This window comes from Engystomops pustulosus, chromosome 5, assembly GCF_040894005.1.
Source record: "Engystomops pustulosus chromosome 5, aEngPut4.maternal, whole genome shotgun sequence".
Taxonomy (NCBI): domain Eukaryota; kingdom Metazoa; phylum Chordata; class Amphibia; order Anura; family Leptodactylidae; genus Engystomops; species Engystomops pustulosus.
In genome coordinates this window covers 60,202,594-60,224,899 of record NC_092415.1, presented here as the reverse complement: position 1 = coordinate 60,224,899, position 22,306 = coordinate 60,202,594, and the positions used below count along the sequence as shown (strand labels likewise).

General features: G+C 40.5%; 1 protein-coding gene across 1 annotated transcript in view; it reads right to left on the bottom strand.

Annotated features, from left to right (window-relative positions):
- The window catches only part of SMCHD1 (structural maintenance of chromosomes flexible hinge domain containing 1), an 81,981-nt gene that overhangs the window by 11,456 nt on the left and 48,219 nt on the right, over nucleotides 1-22,306 (bottom strand). Inside the window, exons 29-42 of the mRNA XM_072152118.1 lie at nucleotides 20,302-20,457; nucleotides 18,580-18,705; nucleotides 17,386-17,465; nucleotides 15,650-15,807; nucleotides 14,144-14,259; nucleotides 13,173-13,234; nucleotides 11,291-11,378; nucleotides 11,073-11,204; nucleotides 9,973-10,125; nucleotides 8,198-8,327; nucleotides 7,229-7,348; nucleotides 5,475-5,560; nucleotides 4,558-4,680; nucleotides 1,977-2,167 (exon numbers count right to left, since the gene is read on the bottom strand). Coding sequence (XP_072008219.1) covers nucleotides 1,977-2,167; nucleotides 4,558-4,680; nucleotides 5,475-5,560; nucleotides 7,229-7,348; nucleotides 8,198-8,327; nucleotides 9,973-10,125; nucleotides 11,073-11,204; nucleotides 11,291-11,378; nucleotides 13,173-13,234; nucleotides 14,144-14,259; nucleotides 15,650-15,807; nucleotides 17,386-17,465; nucleotides 18,580-18,705; nucleotides 20,302-20,457 — 1,721 coding nt within the window. The remainder of the gene's footprint in view (nucleotides 1-1,976; nucleotides 2,168-4,557; nucleotides 4,681-5,474; nucleotides 5,561-7,228; nucleotides 7,349-8,197; nucleotides 8,328-9,972; nucleotides 10,126-11,072; nucleotides 11,205-11,290; nucleotides 11,379-13,172; nucleotides 13,235-14,143; nucleotides 14,260-15,649; nucleotides 15,808-17,385; nucleotides 17,466-18,579; nucleotides 18,706-20,301; nucleotides 20,458-22,306) is intronic.

Sequence of the window (22,306 nt, the reverse complement as noted above, 5' to 3'; positions counted from 1 at the left end):
CTTCACCCCTGCTAGACTATTTCGCATGGGAGCAATGCCTAATGATCTTTGCTTTCGCTGTCAGGCTGAAGTCGGATCCTTCCTGCATTGTGTCTGGTCCTGCCCTAGGGTCCATGTCTTTTGGTCCGAAGTGCTGGAGTTCCTTAATCTACACTTTGATTTCCCACGCTTACTATCTCCCTCTGTGTGTCTCCTCGGCATCATAAACGAAGTTGTCAATGGCCACTATGACAAAATTTTCTTTAGGTTTGTCCTATACTACGCCCGAAAAGTGGTGGTGATGACCTGGAAGGACCAGGAGCCCCCTCCATTAAAAAGATGGATACTGCTCATTAATAGTGTCATCCCCCACTACCGGTCCCTGTATACCAACAGGAAGTGTCCCCAGAAGTTTGATCGCATCTGGTCCAGATGGTGCGCGACTCCCCATACAGCCTTATAATCACATGTGATTTATACTCCTCTCCATGATGAAGGAGACTGAGCGTGCTGGTGTGTGTGTGTGTGTGACTGATTGTCTATGTGTCAATAGTTATTTGTGTTGTATCAAGATGTCTGGCTGCAGTATCCTGCTGTTATCTACTATGTAATATCCCTCAGGTAGTTTTGAAACGCAGTAAGAACCTGACTGTTACCATGGCTGTTGTATAATAATCCTGTATTGGGGGGAAGGAAATATGTGACAGACAATCTTGATTTCTGGTTTTGTTTATTATGTTTGTATAAAAATTCAAAAACTGCAAAAATAAATACTTTTAAAAAAAAAATAATTTTTTTTAATTGCACTTTTTTTTTTTAAACTTTTTTTTACTGTTTTATTTTGTCCCAGGGTGGGACATGAACAAGTGATCATTTGATCACTTGTTCATTGTAATATACTGCAATACTAATGTATTGCAGCATATTACATAGTCAGCCTATGCATTCTGCATAGGCTGACATAGTCGCGATCCTGGCTGTTACTGCGGGATCCCGGATACCGTGTATCGCCGGGATCCCGCGGCGATCGCACGGGCTCAGCTTCTGAGCCCGGGTGATCGCCATGACGTGATACTACGTCAAGGTGCGGGAACGACCCGCATCCTATGACGTAGCATCACGTCAGGGTGCGGGAAGGGGTTAAAAGGAACCTGTCAACAGGAGCCCTTTTTATGGCTCCCCCATGTCCCTATAGATAATAGTGTACAAATTGCCAAAGTGTTTTATAATAAAACTGTGTTTTTCCAATAAAAGAAAAGTTAGATGAAAGTTTTCTTTTCTCTCTGCAGAACAGTGTCCCGTGTCCCATGGGAGTGGCCAGCGAGAAACGGTCCCCCCCCCCCCCCCCCTTGTAAACTGCTCTGCCATGTGTCTATTTCAAATAAAAAAAAAACAAACACGCCCATATCCCTCCTGTTTGAAAATGATTCATGATGGAGCAGTTTGCCAGGGGTGGGAGTGGATAACCGTTTCTCGCTGGAAACTCCCATGGGCCACTGCTCTGCAGAAAGAAAGGTAAACTTTCATCTTTTCTTTTTATTGGAAAAATAAATTATAAACACAGTTTGGCAATGTGCACACAATTCTCTATAGGGACATGGGGAGCCAGGAAAAGGGCTCCTGACGACATGTTCCCTTTAAACAATTTGAAGTCACCATTCGACTAAACATCACAATTTTTATGTTGATACTTGTCCTAAGGATAGGTCTTCTGTATGTGATCAGTTAGGTTCTAACACCTGGAACGCATCCTCAGTGAGGGAATGGTGCCAGAAGCAGAAGGCTCTATCCACAGTAGTATGAAGTAGTCATGTCACATGATTAAGTGCTCAGCTTAGTAGACCGAGGCTTCTGATTCAGTTGCCTGTATTGCTTTTGGAGGCAGCCTGAATTACTGAAAGGAGCAGCGTCCGGGAAATAATGATGATGACCATTTAATGCACAATCAGCATTAGAAGTAGTTAGGCATCAGAATATTTTTCAGGAAATTCTTTTACCTTCCCCAGCTTGGCAGACCTTTTCGATAAACTGAATCTAAGGGTAGGACTTGTTGCCGGCCCTCTGTCTCATCATAAATACGACGGGCAGCCTCAGTGGTCATCGTCACCACACAGTCCATATCACCAGCTAAGTGCCATGAGAGCACGACTGCAACTTTTTCATCTTCAATATATGCCAAATGAGCAATCTAGAATTAACAAAAAATTGTAATTGATAAAAAGGTTTTCCATAAAACTCGGTGATCAGCAAGAATAAATAAAATAAAGTAATAAGACTGTTCACACTACGTTTCTACGGTTTTGAAGGAAATTCCATCAAGGTTCTTTTAATTTTACTGGCGCAAAGGTGAAGCCTGTAGCAATGTTCTTGACTTGTGATTTGTAAGATGAGGTTTTTTAATGATCTCAGAAACATGGTCCTATTCACTTTATAGAACCCAAGATCTGACATCTGAAGTTTTAATCTTAGTCAGCCTCTTAGATATTACTCATCTCATATGCTCTTCAGCTCACTTGCATAACAAGTCAATTCACAAAGTAAGCTACTATAATGACATACTGTGATTTTATTTAGCAGCTCAGTAATTGTAATGGTCAATAGTATCAACCAGTGAGACAAAGTATGTAAAGGCAATAGTGGCTCTTTAGTATAATACAGAGTAGAGAGTATTGGAGGAAAAAAAATTGAATTTTTTTTTTGTACCAACTATTATCTGTGAAGTTGTTACTAAGTGTGTCACTATGGTGGACCTATGTACATCCCATTCCACTGTATATAAGAATTACCAACATTACTCTACATTGGATATAATATTTACCAACTAGTCAAGAAGTATCACTTAGTTGATAAGTGTAATCCACCTCCTTAAAAGTGGTGCAACAGTGACCTCTTGTGGAGTCCTGTATACTCTGTCATCCTTAAAGGAAACCTACCACTTAAAGTGGCAGGTATAAAAGGGAACTACCGAGCACCAGCTCAGGGTGAGCTGGTGCCGGAGCTTATTTTTGTTAGTGTTTTAAACCGCTGTATCGCAGTTTAAAACACTTTTTAAACTTTATGGCCGAAGCTGCTTCGGCGCAGGGAGGTACGCGCTCGGCGCTTACCATGCACGCGACCGTGCGTGCGGCTAGATAGGAAGTGAAGGAGAGCCGCGCGCACGGTAAGCGCCGAGCGCGTACCTCCCTGCGCCGAAGCAGCTTAAGTTATAAAGTTTAAAAATTGTTTTAAACCGCGGTTTAAAACACTAACAAAAATAAGCTCCGGCACCAGCTCACCCTGAGCTGGTGCTCGGTAGTTCCCCCTTATACCTGCCACTTCAAGTGGTAGGTTTCCTTTAATATATTAACAGCAATGTCATAACTTCCACTATCCCTACACCGCCTCAGATAATCTTTGAGACAGACACAGTTTCACTAGAGTCATAGATTTTTAACCTACTATTGATGGATAGTTGCTAAATAATTGTATCCCAAAATATAGTAAAGGTTACATCTTTATTGTAGACTAATCGGTCCTTAGTTTTCCTTTTTTGGGAATGAATTACTATAATAATCAATAATAATAATTCTTTATATAGCGCATAACAATTACGCAGCGCTACACAGAGGTTGCTAAATCAGTCCTGGTCCACAGTGGGCTCACAATCTAATCAACCTAACAGTATGTTTTGGAGTGTGGGAGGAAACAGGAGGACCCGGAGGAAACCCACGCAATCACGAGTGAACATACAAACTCTTTGAGGATACTATATGTTACACACAGGCATGAGCAGAGGGATGAGAGGGGAGGAGTAACAGGGGTGACATCACTGCCTCTGACCATGATCATGATTAATGTATGAATTGACTAGATAAAGGCTGGGACATGATCCTTGTGAGCAGCTCTAACAATGGTGACAAAAATAGTTACAGAGACCCAATGGTGTTTTTCAAAGAAGAAATGCCAGAAATAATATTTCACACCTTACCTGAAGGTGCCTGCTGGTTTAATAGAGTAAAGATATTCTTTAAAATAAATTTCTAGTGCTACAGCCATGGCAAGGATAGCAATGCAGAATGCCAACTTTACAGCTCACTTGAGTTTGTGGACCTGCTTGGTTTTACCTCTGACATAGACACGGTGGGGGTAAAAAGAGCCCTGTCGAGCAGCATCTTTTCTAAAATTATTGGTACAGGTAGAACATATCAGCACCAACATTTGGCAGAAAGATTTGTGTAAATATATCCTGGCTAGAGCCCTGATTTAATGTGTGCTCATCTCTTGTCAAAGCTGACTTGTCTACCAAGATATAGAACGAATGTGTATTTCAGGCAGGTGGTCATAGTATGGGTCACACTAAAGGGTAAATGTAGTGTGTGACTTTTTGGATTAAACCAGGTCAATCACAGATAAAAGGTTGTTGGGTGCTGGAGTATATTAAATGGTCATAAAATGGTCCATCATTGCATCACTTACTACAGCACGCCAAAATGCTTCAGTACTTCTGGACATCAGAACAAAATTACTCAAAGCCATCCAAGGAGAGTAGATTCCATGACTGTGTGTGAAACATTAAACCTCCTTGGGGAAGCTCCTCACCTTTCCCAACACATCCTTCCTGCCCTTTGGAAAAGTAGGCAGGGTACACCTCCGTCTAGGTTGAGTAAACAAGGTCTCCACTTGTGCCATTTTCTTGTTTATGAGGTTATTAATGTGTTCTATCTGAAAGATTGAAGAACAATATCATTAGGACATCTTTGTATATGTTCATACAACTGGACTTAGACATCATAATACATACTACCCCTAAAGAACGCACCACACGCCACGCGCCCAGAATGCGCCACGCGCCGCACGCCCAGAATGCGCCACGCGCCCAGAATGCGCCACGCGCCCAGAATGCGCCACGCGCCCAGAATGCGCCACGCGCACAGAATGCGCCACGCGCACAGAATGCACCACGCGCCACGCGCACAGAATGCGCCACGCGCACAGAATGCACCACGCGCACAGAATGCACCACGCGCACAGAATGCACCACGCGCACAGAATGCACCACGCGCCACGCGCACAGAATGCACCACGCGCACAGAATGCACCACGCGCACAGAATGCACCACGCGCACAGAATGCACCACGCGCACAGAATGCACCACGCGCCACACGCATAGAATACAGTGTATACCACATATGAAGAACATACCATAAATCACACAGAAAATGGACGAAGCAGCACCCCAAGGAAAGTGAAGTGAAAACTTTTTATTCCACCATAGATACGACATTTCGTCTTTTCTATAAAGACATTTTCAAGCTTGAAACGAAACGTCACATCTATGGTGGAATAAAAAGTTTTCACTTTCCTTGGGGTGCTGCTTCATCCATTTGCTGTATACCAATACTGGAGGGGTTTGTCGGACCCCAACGAAGACATGCACCCTACGATTCTTCACACGGTGCCGCTCCACCACTTTGCTTTTCCATAAATCACACATGTAGTCTACAGCACATATTACCTGGTTATTTACAGGCAAATCAACTTTCTTTTTCTTCAATTCATTTCTTAAGTGCTGTTCTTTGGCCTTGGCTTCTTCCGACTGACCTAATAAAGAAGATTGCAGAATTTTACATTACGGTTTCATTTTTTGTTTTCTATTCATACTTGGCATCTTACACCCTGAGCTGGCTGTGAGTGATACCTCTTAGAGGAGAGCCAGGCAGTGTTATACACAATGCTACCATCTGCTGCTGCTGGCTTAGATCTCAGAAGTTTGTAAAACTGTCAACACTAAAGGTACAGTACAAATACATAGGGCAGAAACAGCAATGCCAAAAAATATGTTCCCTTATTACTCTTCCATAAATCACTACACAATTTCCATTTCAGTAGTAATCTCATTGGGGCATTGATATTTAATATAATTCATCTGTCATATACATACATTTCTTCAATGCAAAAATTACCTAAGAAAAGCTAATTTCCAATAAATATATTGATGTTGTCCAGTGAGACTGTTGTCCTTGGATACAACCATCTTTGCTGGAGTGATTGCACAAAGAAAAAAATTTTCTCATAGGACATGTCCTGGAGTTACCGCATGTCCCACAGCCATCCTGTGGTAATGAATGTTGAATCCAGGTGATCAGACACTATAACAGTGCATGTCTAGCCACAAATGGTAGTGGTTGTATCCAAGTATATCTACCTTGCTTCTAAGAGACAACATGACTACATGAATGGGAAATTATTTTCACAGATACTTTTTGTTTAATAACATCCAACTGAAGAAATGTATGTATGTATATGGCAGATGAATTAAATTAAATGTGAATGTCCAGATGACAATACCCCTTTAACATGAATGATGATTACATTTAAAAAAAAAATAAATGGTGCAATATAAGTCCTCACATGTTATAGTCCAGAAGAGTACAGCAAGTCTCATGTGGTCCAAATAGCTGGGTGCAATGTGCCATTATTTTTATGCATATCCAATAAAGCATTTCTAAGTCATGTATTGCTTTCTTTTATGTGCAGGCTGATATTTTGCCTAGATTTTTGGACACTGCCCTGGCAAGTCTCTTCATGAATGATTTCACATTACACTTCACAAGTGTCCACAGCCTCTGATTTTAGTTCTATGTACTTATCCTAAGACCCATCTGCTCTAAGTGACAGCTGATGGTTTTTGGTTGATCACTACAATAGTTGCTCAGTGCAGAGTAGAGGGCTTTGCTGTATTCAGTGAAGGGATCTCACACAACTGTGCAACCCAGCATCCCAAGTCCTGCTACAATCCTAAATTGTAGCTGGGTTATGAAAAATCCAAAGATGGTTACAAAGCTTTCGGGGGGCATATACCCAAACACTGCCTAATGGTCAATGGAAACATGTCATGTGTAAAATGCAGTCTGATCTGCTGCAGGATGTTATAGAGCAGGAAGAGATAGACAAAAATATTGTTTTCTGGGAAATAGTTCACTAGAACTTGTGATTTATCTGTGTTCACAGTTAAAGTTGGGATGCTGCCAATCACTAATAAGTCAATCATTTCCAATAAAACTATAAATAAATCTTCCCAGCTCTTTGTGGTCTATAATATGTTGCCCATGGATTACAGTACAATTTAAATGGTGACAGGCTCCCGATAAAGGATAAAAAATAACATTTCCTTGCCCTGCAAACACAATGTCTATTAGTTTACAATGATCTTTTCTATCTGCATGTTAATAAACCTAAATCTTATAACAATGTGTTATAAACACTTACATTTCATTTCTTTGATCAATTGACTGGTTGCATCAAACAAGCATTTATAAGTCTTCACTGCCTCCATAAGCTTGTCTTTTTCCTTCGTAAGTTGGGCCATCTGCTGCTGCTTTTTAAAATCTAGAAAAGTGAACATCCTCAGCACCTCCAAAAATGAAAACTCAAGACGACAGTAAAAGTAGCATCAGACTATATCAGACGATCTGCTCCTCGTGCACAGTCTACAGTCCTGCTGCAGGCAAAGCAGTTTACACTTGTGGCCCAATAGGACAATAAATGATGATACAAAATAGACCTTCAAATCATGCAAGCTTATATCCATGGGGGGGGGGGGGCAGGTTATTAGGGAATTTACCAGCATATGTAAACTACAGGTTTCCACTGCTTTCTTGATGTGTGAAGTGAAGTTTCCTCTTCTTTTACCTCTCAGAAAAAAAATGGCCGCAGACAGAGGGTCATGTGATCTCTAACTGTCCATGACGAATCGCCAGTTACAGATCACATGACCCTCCATCTGCAGCCATTATATGGTCAGGAATATCTGGCTGAAGTGGTAAAAGAAGAGGAGACTTCAAAACATCAAGAAAGCAGAGCAGACCCATTAGATGTGTATTAATAAATAACCTAACATCCTGCCACCCACTTACACACACATTACAAAAAACATGAGGTAAAGTGGCCAACCCAAGGCTGGCCCATGCTGTCCAAAATAAATATTTAACACTTGCAATTTTCTTACTAAGTATATCTATGGACAATACAAGTAAAAAAAAAAAACCCTGTACATAAAAAAAAAATCAGAACTATGTTTACAGCATAATAAAAAGGTCATGAAGTCCCATACACATGAGAACACACAAAAAGTGGAAGATTTTTGTAAAGTTGAGTGGAATTCTTTCCTTCATTCCCCTCATGATAAACATTAAAAAATGCATACATTTTTATAAATTAATGGAGGATGCAGATTACCATTGTAGAACAGGAAAGGAAGAAAATAAGGCTCTACGTCTATTTTTTCCTTGGTCTGGCACACAAGTGAGAACTTGATCTTGTACTCTGTGCTGTCCTTTCCTGGGCTGTTTTCAGCAAGAATTAGAGTCTGCAATTAATTGTTACATTTTTGTTATTATTTGATATTAAGATTTCAACAGTATGTTACAGATTATATTTCATCTTTTATTTTAGCTTATGTGCAAAGTATTAGGCATGTTTACATTACTTGAAATAGTAAGGCTCCATGCACACAATGTATGTTGTACCTAGGTTGGGACCTGCGTGTAGCATACATTAGGCTGCTCACCCCTCCCCTCTCCATAGGGACGCAGCCAGGTCGTACGTAAGGGAAAAGATAGAGCATGTGTGTGCTCACCGTAACGTGGGGGTCTATCAGGATGGATACCTCTCCACAAATTGTGCTGCCAGATATCCATGTGTGCATGGAGCCTATGTAGAGGAAAAATACTACAGCCAATGTGTACGGAAATTATATATCTACCTTGCTTCTAAGAGACAACATGACTACATGTACAAACAAGAATTAAAAAAAAAAAATGTATTATCTCTGACTTATTATTCCATTTCCATATTACTGCTGAAAACTATGTTCATAGAGGTGAATAGTACAAACAGGACACACATTATGAGGTGGCCCCGTTATCCAACTAATAGTTATCCCATCCATACAAGGCCACATCTGCCATGAGATGAAAATCTGGCTTCAGCCGGCAGTCTCCTGAAGGCAGTGGTGCGCCTAGGGGTTAAGGGCCAGGTCTGTATAGCAGACCTGTGTGCGAACACTGCAAGTAGCAGACCTGTGTGTGCTTGCTGAGAACTGATGTAGCAGAGCTATGAGGACGTGTGAATGGATGTAGCAGAGCTATGAGCACGTGTGAATGGATGAAGCAGAGCTATGAGCACGTGTGAATGGATGCAGCAGAGCTATGAGCACGTGTGAATGGATGTAGCAGAGCTATGAGCACGTGTGAATGGATGTAGCAGAGCTATGAGCACGTGTGAACGGATGTAGCAGAGCTATGAGCACGTGTGAATGGATGTAGCAGAGCTATGAGCACGTGTGAATGGATGTAGCAGAGCTATGAGCACGTGTGAATGGATGTAGCAGAGCTATGAGCACGTGTGAATGGATGTAGCAGAGCTATGAGCACGTGTGAATGGATGTAGCAGAGCTATGAGCACGTGTGAATGGATGTAGCAGAGCTATGAGCACGTGTGAATGGATGTAGCAGAGCTGTGTGCTGTGCTTGTGTGAGACCAGCAGGGAGTTTTAAATAGGTGTTAAATAAAGTTGTCCTCTTTTGGATGACTACATCTGCATCTTATATTCTGAGAAATATGAGATTTACACATACACACACATCAAAATACAGAAAAATAAGATTTTGCATGAAATGAAAGTAATAGTGCTTCCATTGTTACTTATAAAGGAAAAATAACAGTGGACCAACTAATTTTTCTCATAAAGTCACCATGGAAGCTTCCCTTGTGTTCATCTCCCATATTTCATTAATTCACAAGTACAGGTCTTCTCAATGGGCAAAAGTGAGAAAATACAAAACAAATGCAAATGGTAAAACAAATGTAAATGTTTAAATGAAAAAAATGGTTGATATTTCATAACCCTTCATAATCATTTAGTAGGTTTATCCAGTATATTCCCATATATATAGCCCATATTTATATATCAATTTTTGTTCACACGCTATGTAAAATTTAAAAATACCCACAGGGATGTCAGCAGATCCATTCTTAAAAGGAAACTCCAGAATATCTGTATTTGACTGGAAATACGGCATTTCTTCCTCAGTCCCAGCAGAACATATTATTTGTGCAATGATCTTCCCATTAAGGTCTACACCAGCCAAATTGCAGTGCTCATCCTAAAGTAAGAAGATAAGTGACCGTTTTAAAAGTCTCTCCCAAAAATGTATATAAATATGAACAATTTTGTAACTTAACTGGAAACAGAATCATCATCACAATTTTCTACAGCTGGGTCCACATTATCTTTTTTTCAATTTTGGCCGGATGTGATTTTTGGGCCACATTATTGATTTAAAAAATACAAATCAGTACCATGTTTGACATTATTTTATGAACTATGCCTACTTAAAGTGAACCTGTCAGGAACATCTATCCCTCCAAACCCCCCGAAAGGTCCTACCTCATTTATTGTGGCGAGTTGCTCTGTAATGAAATGAGTCAGCGGCTCCTGTGAATTATAAAATAAACCTCCCCCAATCTGCATTGTAATGCAGTGAATTATTCAGCTTGGTGTTCCTGAGGTGTCCGCCTGCAAAACCCCCCTTACTCCTCTGTCCTCTTGTAAACACCCCCCTGTGCAACCCCTACTCATGTCATTCATGACGCGCATCAGGCGTCAGCTGTATTAAACCTCTTACTTACAAACGTATGCCCAGCCAGGTAAAAAAACCTTTTTCTTTGTTTTGTCAGTCCTATGCTAAGCCAAGAAGGGTGGCGTCCTCCTTTGGCCTCTATACACCTGATTAGGTGTCCCTTGTCCCCTGTCATTCCTCTAAGTAATGTGCGGCACTTGTTTGTAAGCAAATACCTTGACTAGTTCTATACCTTCCATACCTCTGTAAAGGCTGTGATTTATTTGTTACCTATGTATATTTAGCTATGGATTTGTTTTAATTGATCCAATAAAGTGCCATTTTATGCATTTGTCATTTTGTTTCCTCTTTTTTGATGTGTTATTTGATTATGGAAACAATCCGTTTGATTTGGTGGGAGTACATTGTGTCCCTGCCCCCTATTACTTGAATCAGTGTTTATTATAGAAAATACAGCAACAAGTCTTTACCACAGTCTTAAGCCATAGATTTCTGAATAAGGTGCGACTGGCCACAGCCTTAACATTGGACACTGTAGGGGTAGCAGGGTTAGGGAGCGGGACCAGTTTCACAGGATTATTGGCAACCACGTTTATTAAAAACTACAAAGGAAAAAAAAAGGAAATGTGAGTAAATATCAAGAATAATATTTTCTAAATTCCTTGAAAACAGATACATAGTTACAAACCTGTTCACTATAAAGTACAGTAGCCTTCTCAGCCATATACATAAACTGGATGCAGTACTTTTCAACACGTTCAGGTATCATTTTATCTCTGCAAAACATAACCAAAAATTAGACTTAAATGAATGTCTATGGGGATACACGGGCTTATATTATTGGGTACTTGGAGATAAAAAGTAGAACTAGGTCTTGGATGTAATCTTTCCATCAATCATTTTTAGATGGAGTTCTCTCATATGGTGCATTTCCTCTATTAAACTGAACACAGCACAGATCTTTCCTGTGAGGAACCGCTGTAGTAGTAAACAGAAGCCTGCATCATGTTTGAGAGGGACCATGCACTAATACAGTGAAGAGATTTCCCATACCAGAGGTTCCTAGTGCAGCTACAATCCTGGAATATTAATGAATGAATTCAAAAGAGCCCTTTTAATAAAATTCCACCTTTCTTTTAGCTAAAAGTTGCTTCCCTCACATCCCCATAAAAATTTTGTTACGTTACCTGGCATACTGCAAGAAGCAGCAGAGTCCAGCAGCCCCTCCCATTGACACTCACTTCTACTTCTCCACAGTCAGCACATCAGGTCATGTGACCAGGATGCTGTCATCTAATGTCCTTTACCTTTGCATAAATCTACCCCATGAATGTATCTGGTCACAGATGCCATAGAGGCATGTTGTGATTTCACGTGACCACATACATAAACGGGGTAGATTTTTCAAATGTTAGTGGGTAACGAACCATAGATGACATCACACTGGTCACATGACATTGGTCACATGAAGTGCTGAATGGTGAGGGGGTGGCATGGGGAGGAGCTGATGGACTAGGTTGAACAGGACAAGCCCCCTCCGAATAGCTGATGGATGTGGCTGTATGCCAGGTAAGATAACAAAGTTGTTTTTATGGAGATGCGAGGGAAACAATTTTAGCTAAAAGAACGGTGGCATTTAGTTAATAGGGCTAAAGGGGTGCCTATCTCTAGTTGTATTTGTGGTGACAGGTACCCTATTTGTTTTTTTCCACAAAAAAAGGAAAAATATATATTTTGCTTAAAGAGGACCGGTCACCCCCAAAAAAACGCTCTAGGAGCTGCTTACTAAAGTACCTCATTATTAGCAGTGTTAAACTGTGAGGACTGCCTTGCCATACACTCAGTATTCATGAGGGGAAGGTCCAGGGCGCTCCCTGCTCCTCTGCTTCTTCCCCGGACCTCCCCTCCCAAGCCACAGTGACTGCCAGGCTTCATGTCGCAGTCACCACTCCCCCCCCCCCCCACCACCACCATGAATACGCCGGACCACTGTAAGCTTTGAGGGTATAGCATGGCAGTGTTTGCTAGCTTTATGGGAAGGTTCCGATAAAGATAGCAGTTTAACACTGCCAATAATGGGGTATAGTGCTATGAGCCGCTTACTTTAGCATGTTTTTAGGGCAACAGGTCCTCTTTAAGCAAGGCTTTGAAACCAATTTCTAGGCTTTTATGACAAGAAACGTAGCAAAAATTGGAAACATTTTTACATTTCTTATTATACTTTGAAAATATTACTTTTAACCAAAAAAACGTTATATTCCCTCGCACTAGAACAAGTAATCTGTGTGGTTCACTTTACATTGAATAGTAGCGACACATCAAAAGGATATATTTTGTGCACCATAATTTATTATTTTTGATATGGAGCTGATAATTTCAATTCCCCATACTAAAGGAACCTTGGACTAATAATTTGCCATTAACCACTTGGATACCACATCCCTAAGCAGAATAATCTTCTGTTTTAGAGAAAGGGGCTCAGTTAATTAGGACGTACATCTACAGATTGGAGACGCTAGAGGGTTAAGGTCATTACATAGATCGCCTAGAAAATAGCTCATCATTCCTACCTGAAATAGAAGCAGCCATCCTTGTCCCCATTTCTTGGTTTATTGCAGTTAAAGACTGTTGCCTGCATAAAGGAAATATTGAAGTAGATCAAACATGTAACAAAACGTTATCTAGTCTAATATATAAAGCCAAGTGTATGTGTAAGTGTATATGTTTTCTAGAGAATCCTGCACTGACACATTTGCATTAGCAACTCTGGGTAATAATAATATAATAATAATAATTCCTTTATATGGCGCACACAGCTTATGCAGCGCTGCACAGAGCTTGCCACATCAGTCCCTGTCCCCAATGGGGCTCACAAACTAATCAGCCTACCAGTATGTTTTGGAGTGTGGGAGGAAACTGGAGGACGTGGAGGAAATTCAAGCAAACACGGAGAGAACATACAAACTCTTGGCAGGTGTTGACCCTGGGTTTAACTTAAACCCAGGTCCCCAGCTTTGCAAGGCTGTAATACTAACCACAAAGCGACTGTGCCGCCTTGAATGTCGGGGACTATGTTTTGAGATGAAACGCATGCTTCCCAAATACACCTAGAACCCTTACCACCAAACTATAGGAGGCATTGGCTACTGGCTGTTGTGGCAATTAACATGAGGGATCTGGAAGGAGTGGACAACCGTTGCAAGATGTGCAGAACAACAAGACTACCAAAGGAGGAGGAGGAGTCGTTTTGGCAAGTGAGTTTAGTCAAACACTTCCTGTTCAGTTATTTACTATCCTAGGTATGAACTAGCCTATTGACTTGGGTACAAGCCTAGGGTGGGAAATGCAGTGGTCACAGCCTCCATCCAGTATATAGCCAGCCCGCGCCTGCCCCCCTAGTGTACAGCCCGCGCCTGCCCCCCTAGTATATAGCCAGCGCCTGGGAAGTAGGGAATGACGTATCTACTTGTTGGATTAATTAGGAGCTCTCATTAAGAATTTTTTAAGATATCTGGTAATATATAATGTTATTTGCACTTACAGTAGCTGTAGGTTTTCCACCAATTATCTGTGACTTCCACATTTTCATAGAGCAGCAAGCTGGGTTAAGGTTCTTGATGACTTCTCCATCTTCAGAAAGAATACTAACCACAAAATCTAGCAAAGGAAAAAAAAATATAGAATTATTTCATCTTGCTCCTTTACATATGGGGCTTACAGTCATTTCCCTCTCTAAGGCTACATTCACACTAACGTGTGCCCTGTCACGGTGGGCACACCTCGGCGCAGGTGAGAGGAGGAGTGGGTGAGCGCTGCTCGCCTCTGCCCCTCTCCATAGAGATACATGGCGCACGGTGCCGTAATACGGGGGAAAGATAGAACATGTCCTATCTTTTCGCCGGGTATGGAATGGTAAGGTACCGCACCGTACCATTCCGTGCGCCCTTGGCTGGCCTATGGAGGACCTGTATATACGTCACCCAATGCTTGTGTGAATGTAGCCTTAGACTGTTCCATCTTTATGCAGCCTGAAAAAAGAAAACATGTAAAAGAATATCCCAGGACATAAAGAGAGAAATACTTTGAGAACATAAAAAAAAAAAATTACAAATATCATTAAAAAAAACCCAAACAAACATAAGAAACCTTTTTGCATTGCTTTTTACCTATTCTGACTCCTTATACTTCATATGGAAAGGCACATATCTGAGATGACAAAAGTTGTATATGTAGAGACATTCGGGTGGTGCTCAGCATTCATGAGAACAAGTTCAAATCGTGCAAGGGTAAGAAAAAATGGCTAGAGAAGGCGCTGGACGGTAAGGGATGGAAAGCGCTGGGCGGTAGGACCGCCTGCTCCTACCTCTAACCCGTTTTGGCTATTATGTCGGTTTTCCTTTGATGAAATAAAGAAAAAAGTTTTAATGGCGAGTCCCGTGATCTTTTCTTCCCCTTGCACTTTATTAAATTTTATATCTTTGTTTTATTTTGAATGCATTGCCATTATAATAAACCGCAAATTCAAACTACTGTATATACTCAGGTATAAACCGAGTTTTTCAGCACAAAAAATGTGCTGAAAATAGTGTACTCACCTTCCGACCCTCTCCCCCCCCCCTCCCCCAGGCAGGTTCTCTTCTATACAGCGATGCTCCGGCATCGGCTCTGTGTCCCCGTCGCAGGGTTCGTGGCGTCAGCCGCGTCCGTCAGCGGCTGACGGACCACACGGGGACACTGGGCCAAATATTATTGTAGCATAAGACTTTACTGGTGCCAATACACTGCTTGAGTGTAAAACCTGTAGTAAAGCTTGCATCTTCCCGTACTGATCACAAAATAGATTAAAGCTTTTAAACTGACCAAAATCTTCATCTTTCTAGAAAATTAATCCACTAATTTTCTATATTAAAAAAAAAAAATCAATGCGCAAAATATTTAAATTTGAGCTGGTGCAGTTTTTATTTTTTAACCACTGTACTTGGTTGCTGTTCAGTGGATTAGCAAGCTTTTCTTTAAGGCAAGATGAAGAGATGACTTGTAAACTTACCAGGAAAAACACTGCCTGCACGAAAATCAACATCTTTATCAAATTTTACGGAAACACTGGCAGGTTTATCAGGATCAGGAACCACTTTGATCTTTATTGGAGAACTTTCCAGGTTATACTTGTTATTTATGGCTTTACAGTGCAAAGAATATACTCCCCTAAAATAAGAACAATATTACAAGGTTAGAAAGATTCATAATACCAGTTATAAAAATATTAATTCCCAATAGAAATTATTTAACACAAGAAGGAAATTCTTCATATTTGGTAGATTTTCAGGAACGTATGCAAGCTTGCGGCCGTACATGCGTTCCCCATAGACGGCAATGGGCACACGGCGCGATATGGTGCCCCACACGCGTGACTCTGCACCGCTCTGTATATGGGGAAATAGCTCCCTCCTCTTCTTCCTCAGTGAGCAGCAGTCCCTCCCCTCTTTTAGTCCTGTATCTTGTTTACTAATCAGCAGTCAGAAGACAAACTATTGCAAGAGCCAGGCTAAATTAAGGAGGATTGCCAAACATAACTCTACACAGATAATCAAGGTAATAGGAAAAGTTGTTCTACATCCCAAGAACAATTGATTTGTGAAAAAAAAGTAGTAGTGGCAATTTAAAGGAAATTCTGTAATCTCACACAGTGGGGTGGGGGGGGGGGGGAGTACTCCTGCACACTGTAACAGCCTGTGGAGCTACAGCACAGAGTGGGCTCTGGTAATACCCACCATTAGCATAATTGTAAAAGTTGATTTTAGAAGGAAGAAGGCCTTGAATAAAAAATATAAGAAGATTACCACGCTCCCGGTGCAGGATTAATGAGTAAGTGTCCTTGGTGTATCATGTCCAATTTTGATGGTAGATTTCCTTTAAGAAAAAAATTCTAACTCTCTATTGCTATGTTCCATTGTACTATGCATATCTGGGCAACAACATCTGGGGAAAAGAGTTTACTTCATCCCCCAAAAAAATAATTGGGAAATGGTTTAAGGCCTAGATAGGATGGTTGATTCAACAATTCTAAGACCTAGTTCACAAGAGGATAATTTACAAAGATGGATTAATTAAAATTGGGAGTGAGAATTCCAAAAGAGAAACCAACTAAATCTCATCTACTCAGTGCATGTTTACACAAAGATAGTTTTTGACCCTTTACAGTACTTTACAATTTTTCTCAGTCTCATTGCTGTTTTAGCTCCTATCACTCAGTGAGGGTCAGTGTAAAATTCCAGGGTTTGGGCGGGGACTCTCTAGGCAGAGACATAATGATCCATCTAGTTCTGTGTGCTGACAATGTGGTAAGATTATCAGGGTACAAGGTTTATGTACACTTTCATTTACCTTCTGAACATTGTACTTGTATCTGACACATAGAAAGAGAGATGAGACAGATCAGAGAGGAGATGATGAAATCCATGAGATTCATATTACACACAATGACACGCTCAGCACTGCTTCATCTCTGCTTTTCCACAACACACTGGTAGATCTGATGTGCCTCCCACCCCCTCCCCCTGTTAGGGGGCAATTTAAATTGTATACACCAGGACTGATAGAGACAGGTTGGAATTACAGTATATCTGTGAAATGCTGTATTTTTGCTTATAACATTGAATTAGAGAATGTGTTGTTTTGTTATTGTGAGTATATTTAAGAAACAGGTTTTCGTGTGAACACGAAGTCAATAGAATTTCAACCAATTATTTTTACAAGCTGTTTAAGCATTAAAAAAATCTTTACTTAGGCGCAGAGAACGTTACCAATCCCAAACTCGAGTGGCCAGTAGCATCAGTTTTACTGTTCTGAGGATTAGGACTCATCTATAAAATATTGAAAAGAAAAAAGGAGACAAGTTGTCATGTTATTAATAGTAATATAAAAGAGTGTCGGTTTGCAATCTAATTTTTTACTATCACTGTTTAGTACAAGTAAGGTTGATTATTAAGAATATGTGTCAATAATTTCCTCCTAAAGGTCTTCCTGCAAGCAAATGCCCTCAGCACACTAGGGGCCTTTTCATGAGCAAGAACTCTGACCAGTGTCACCCAGAATTCTAGAATGATAGTTATCCATGATACATTAATTCTTAAATTGTAAGTGTCATTTGAGATTTTTTTTAATATTGTGTGTGGGGGGATGTTGTGAACATTGTTCTAATATGCTTCATTAATACATTCTACTTAGTCTGTAAAGACACAGGCTGCAAAGTGCCCCTTCGTTACAGTGTTACTACTCTGTTATCAAGGTAGATCTATATTCCAGGTTGAATATGGGGCTCTCTCCCATATCTGTTTGTTTATACAGCTCTGAGCAGTGCGTGTTAACCTTTTCTACTCTCTCCCTGTCATATGCTATAAGCATTATTTTCAAACATCAAGCTGAAAATGAAGGTTTATCCTCAATTATCGCTGCAGTATAAACAGACACAATGAGGTTAGATGTAAGCTCATAGTCGGCATCCAAATTCTCACACCATATAGAATGGAATATGTATCTCTACAAGAGGGCTCTCTGGAGCCCGATGCTTTTTTTTTTTTTTACAATCTAAGCAGAATTTCTTAATAAAGTATATTAGAAAAATGTTCACAAGACTCCCCTACACACACACAATATTAAAAATAATCTCAAATGACTGTTATACTTTAATCTATCATAGATTTACTGTACAGTACTTGCAGAATTAGGGAAGTATTGTACAATAGAGCCACACTTAAAAATAGAAACGAATGTATTAATCAGATGAAATATAATATTTCTTTCATCACAAAAAAAGCCACATTTCACTTTAAATTAACAGTTTGGGTGTTATGTGCCATTTAGTGATCTAGTTATTTTATGATCTCCCTCTAAAGAATAGAATAATTAGAGAAAATTGTCATCTTCAGGCTTCACATATCTCCTCTAAACAGTGAATATGAAATATACATCTGATACCTTTAGATTGTTGTCCTTTATCACTGTGACCTTGAGATTTGGCTCTGGAGATGGATTACCCCACTCATCAAATAGCTGGATAGTTAAAGGCGTTTGAACCTTTTTACCAGATATCACTGTAATAGACTAAAGGATTAAATAATGTCAGAAATAGCCAAACACCAGAGAATTACTTGCTAGTAGCAAAACTTTATGGATCGCGACAAGTTGGCAAACCTCTGTCTGAGACAGGTGATAGGTCTTCAACTGCTGAGATGGAGCTCTCCCATCTGTAAGAGCAGCCAATTGCTTTATGTCTTTAGCACTGGCAAGGTTAAACAATGCTCTGATGTATTCTGTATTTTAATAAAGGAGCATATAGAGGCTGTATGACCAATGTTCTTTCTTTGTAGATAGGTGTTATTCTGGGACCCCACACATGAATGGTAGGGATCCCAGTAGTTAACTATTAAGCTGACCACTGTACACAAGAGATACATTGTATACAACTTTAAAAGCATTGTGACAAGTTGCCAATGTGAATCAAGCCATTGCTCAGGTGTTGAATTGCTTCAAAAAGCAAAAATTGGTCGAAAGTCCCATCAACAATTGCGCTTTGTAAGAAACACTCTTTATAGTCAGGAAATGCATTGCATTACGATAGTATAACCCTAGTACACCTTCACTAAAAATGTGGAAGAAACTAAATAATAAAATGCTTCCATATGAAGAAGTTATACACAAACCAGGGAACTGTCTGGATAAATTCTGACAGATTTGATGCATTGGAAATATACCCTACTACGAACCGCTCATCTCAAGCATCTCTTGGCGATAACCCCATACAAGTGAGGATCGCTGTCTGGCTCCCCTCTAGGCGCCCATGATGCATCTATATAAAGGAAGGCTAGGTATGCCTCTCCCCATCATACCTCTGGTTAGTACCAGCAGAAAAATTGACAGTATGCATTACCTGAGTTGTATATTATGTAATAGATTATCGTTCCAATAAAACAGTTAAAACAAAAATTGTACCATATTTTTCGGCCTATAAATCGCACCAAAAATCCTTTAATTTTCTCAGAAATCAAAGGTGCGCCTTATATATGAACTTATACAGAAATGTACTACAGACAAGATGTACTGTACATTTACCAGTGTTTAATAGCTCCATCCCCAGAAATTTCCTGCACCTTCCCACACAGTATACAGCGTCCCTAGCTCCTGAAGTGCCCTGGCACCACAACTAACATTGTGCCCATCCTGCCCTCCCCTAGCACGGAGAGACCGGAGCTGCCATAGTGCCGACCACGAGGCAATCATCATCATCATCAGTAAGAAATCCCCCATACCTGACAGCCCTGTAATAGGGGAAAGAGAAGGAGCCACAGGGAACCCCACAGGAATAACACCCTGGCTGAGGAGGGAAGGAGAAGGGGCAGAGGGAGACCGCTTAACCCCTGCTGCATCACCCTGCATTAACCCCCAGCAGCCCATACCTCTGAGATCGGAGCTCTCTGACACGCTGAAGACAAGTTTCCCAGTTTCCCGGGAAGTGTAGCTGGCTTCAACTGTGCACAGGTCTGCCACCTGCTGGTCATTTTTAGGTACTGCATTTGATCCTGCGCCTTATACTCCAGTGTGCCTTATATATGAACCTAGATGTCTTAGCAGGCATTTATTAGAGGTGCGCCTTATAGTCCGGTGCGCCTTATTGGCCGAAAAATACGGTAAGTCACCTACCTCCTTCCATTCTCCCAGACCAACTTTGGATGGTGGTCCCGCAACAAGTCTCAATCTCAAATAAGCTGAAAAATTTCTCCAAGCAAAACATAACTCTTTGTCCTCCAAAGGTCCAACAGAAAAAGTTATCCCTTTGACAATCATTAACTTGTTTTCCTAAAAAGCAGAAAAATAAAATAAGACTTTTCTTTACCATAAAAATAAGAGTAAGGCACAAGGATTGACAACACAGGCCAGAAGGACAGGGGGAGGAGTACTTTCTCGGCAGTACTAGTGATTGTGATAGAAAAGGGTCCTATGTGAAGGACATCTACCATAAGACTGCTATAACTTTCATGCTCGTCATGTTATCTAGGGGATTGGAATGGTTTTTATTGAGTCCTCTAACTTTGGGATTATGAGATATAAACTTAAAAATTATGCAAATGAGACGGAGGTGCGCTCCAGCAGTAGGCAATTTTTCCACGTCCCTTTAATAGGAGACCCAGAGGTGGAGAAGAGTCACGCTGGCCTGTCCACTCCTGGTTTTATGGAAGTTCCTTAGTAAGGGTACTGTACATCATAACAAGATGGGTAGCAGCACCTGACAGTTGCTCATGACAAAATAGTAGTCCAGTGGGATATTATTAGGGCCAGAAGGGGACACGCCAGTGGGATTTCTTTCTGGTCCATGATTCCTAACAGATTTTTAAATGCAGTATTTGGTGTTCTTTTTGTGCATATTGTTGTATTTCCCAGAATATAGAATCATTCTGAATACCTTTGTAGCAAAGAGAACAGACCATTATTCAGGTAACTTGGCAAATGAAGCACTGAGAGAAGAACCACAACATAAAAGACATCTTACACCAAGATAATAAGAACATGTGAGAGATAACTGACATAAGCAGAATGATAAACGTACGTTTCAGTTACACATGGAAGAGAAAGAGGTGAATTCAGCAATCTGGAGCTCCTTTCCTGGGGTGGTATGAAGCGTGTCCATGTAATGAGACATAAACCCAGGATATATTGAGCTCCTGGATTAACCCCTCAAACACATGGCCATTTTCTGTTTAGGCAATCTATAATACGATTTTATTTTTCAATGCACAGAGTTGTTATACGGTTTGCTTTCTGGGTAACAAATTGTACTTCGCGGTGACTGTATTTATTATTCCATGCAATATACTGGGAAGCGGAAAAAAATCCAAATGTGGAAAAACACACATTTACGCCATTTTCTCCAAATGACATGTCTCCTTTATTCTTTGGGTTGGTACAACCACAGGATACTACATTTATACAGGTTTTGTCACGTTTCAATATATTTTTAAAAATTAAAACATACAAAAGAAAATTTCTTAAAGGAAATGTTTCATTTGATTTTATGCATTATGAACCAAACATACCTTGAGAATGCTGATGCAGAAACATATCTTGTTTAATCCCTTAACTGAGTGATTTTGCTGAATTAACAATTATAAAATTATGATAATGAGGCTCCGTCGCTCCTTTGGCTGCTTCTCCTCCAACACTAATCATCCACTGCTCCAGAGAATGCTGTATTCATTGTGTTGTCCCTGACAGGCAGAAGTAATCAATTGCTGCACCATCCCCCAGCTGCTGTGTACGAGTCATCCAAATCCAGTTAATTAGTCCTGTCTGGACAATTCAGAAAGCTCTGTGAAATGTGTTTATGTAGGCAGCCTGCATGCAACCCAGACTTGCCAAAGTCCTGAATAGTTTTTGAGCAAAACCACTAAAAACCATTAAACAAGATATGTTTCAGCATCAGTCTAGCTACAGCATACTCAAGGTATGTTTGGTTCACAATGCATAAAAACAAGTGGTAGATTTCCTTTAAAATTTCACCATCTTCTCGCACTAATAGCTGTGCATGGTGTCATTTTTGGTGAGATGAGCTGACAATTTCATTGCTACCATTTTGGGGGCTCTGACATTTTGATCACTTTTTAAAACATTTTTTATGTGTTGAGAACATTCTGGTGCTATTTTCCGTTGC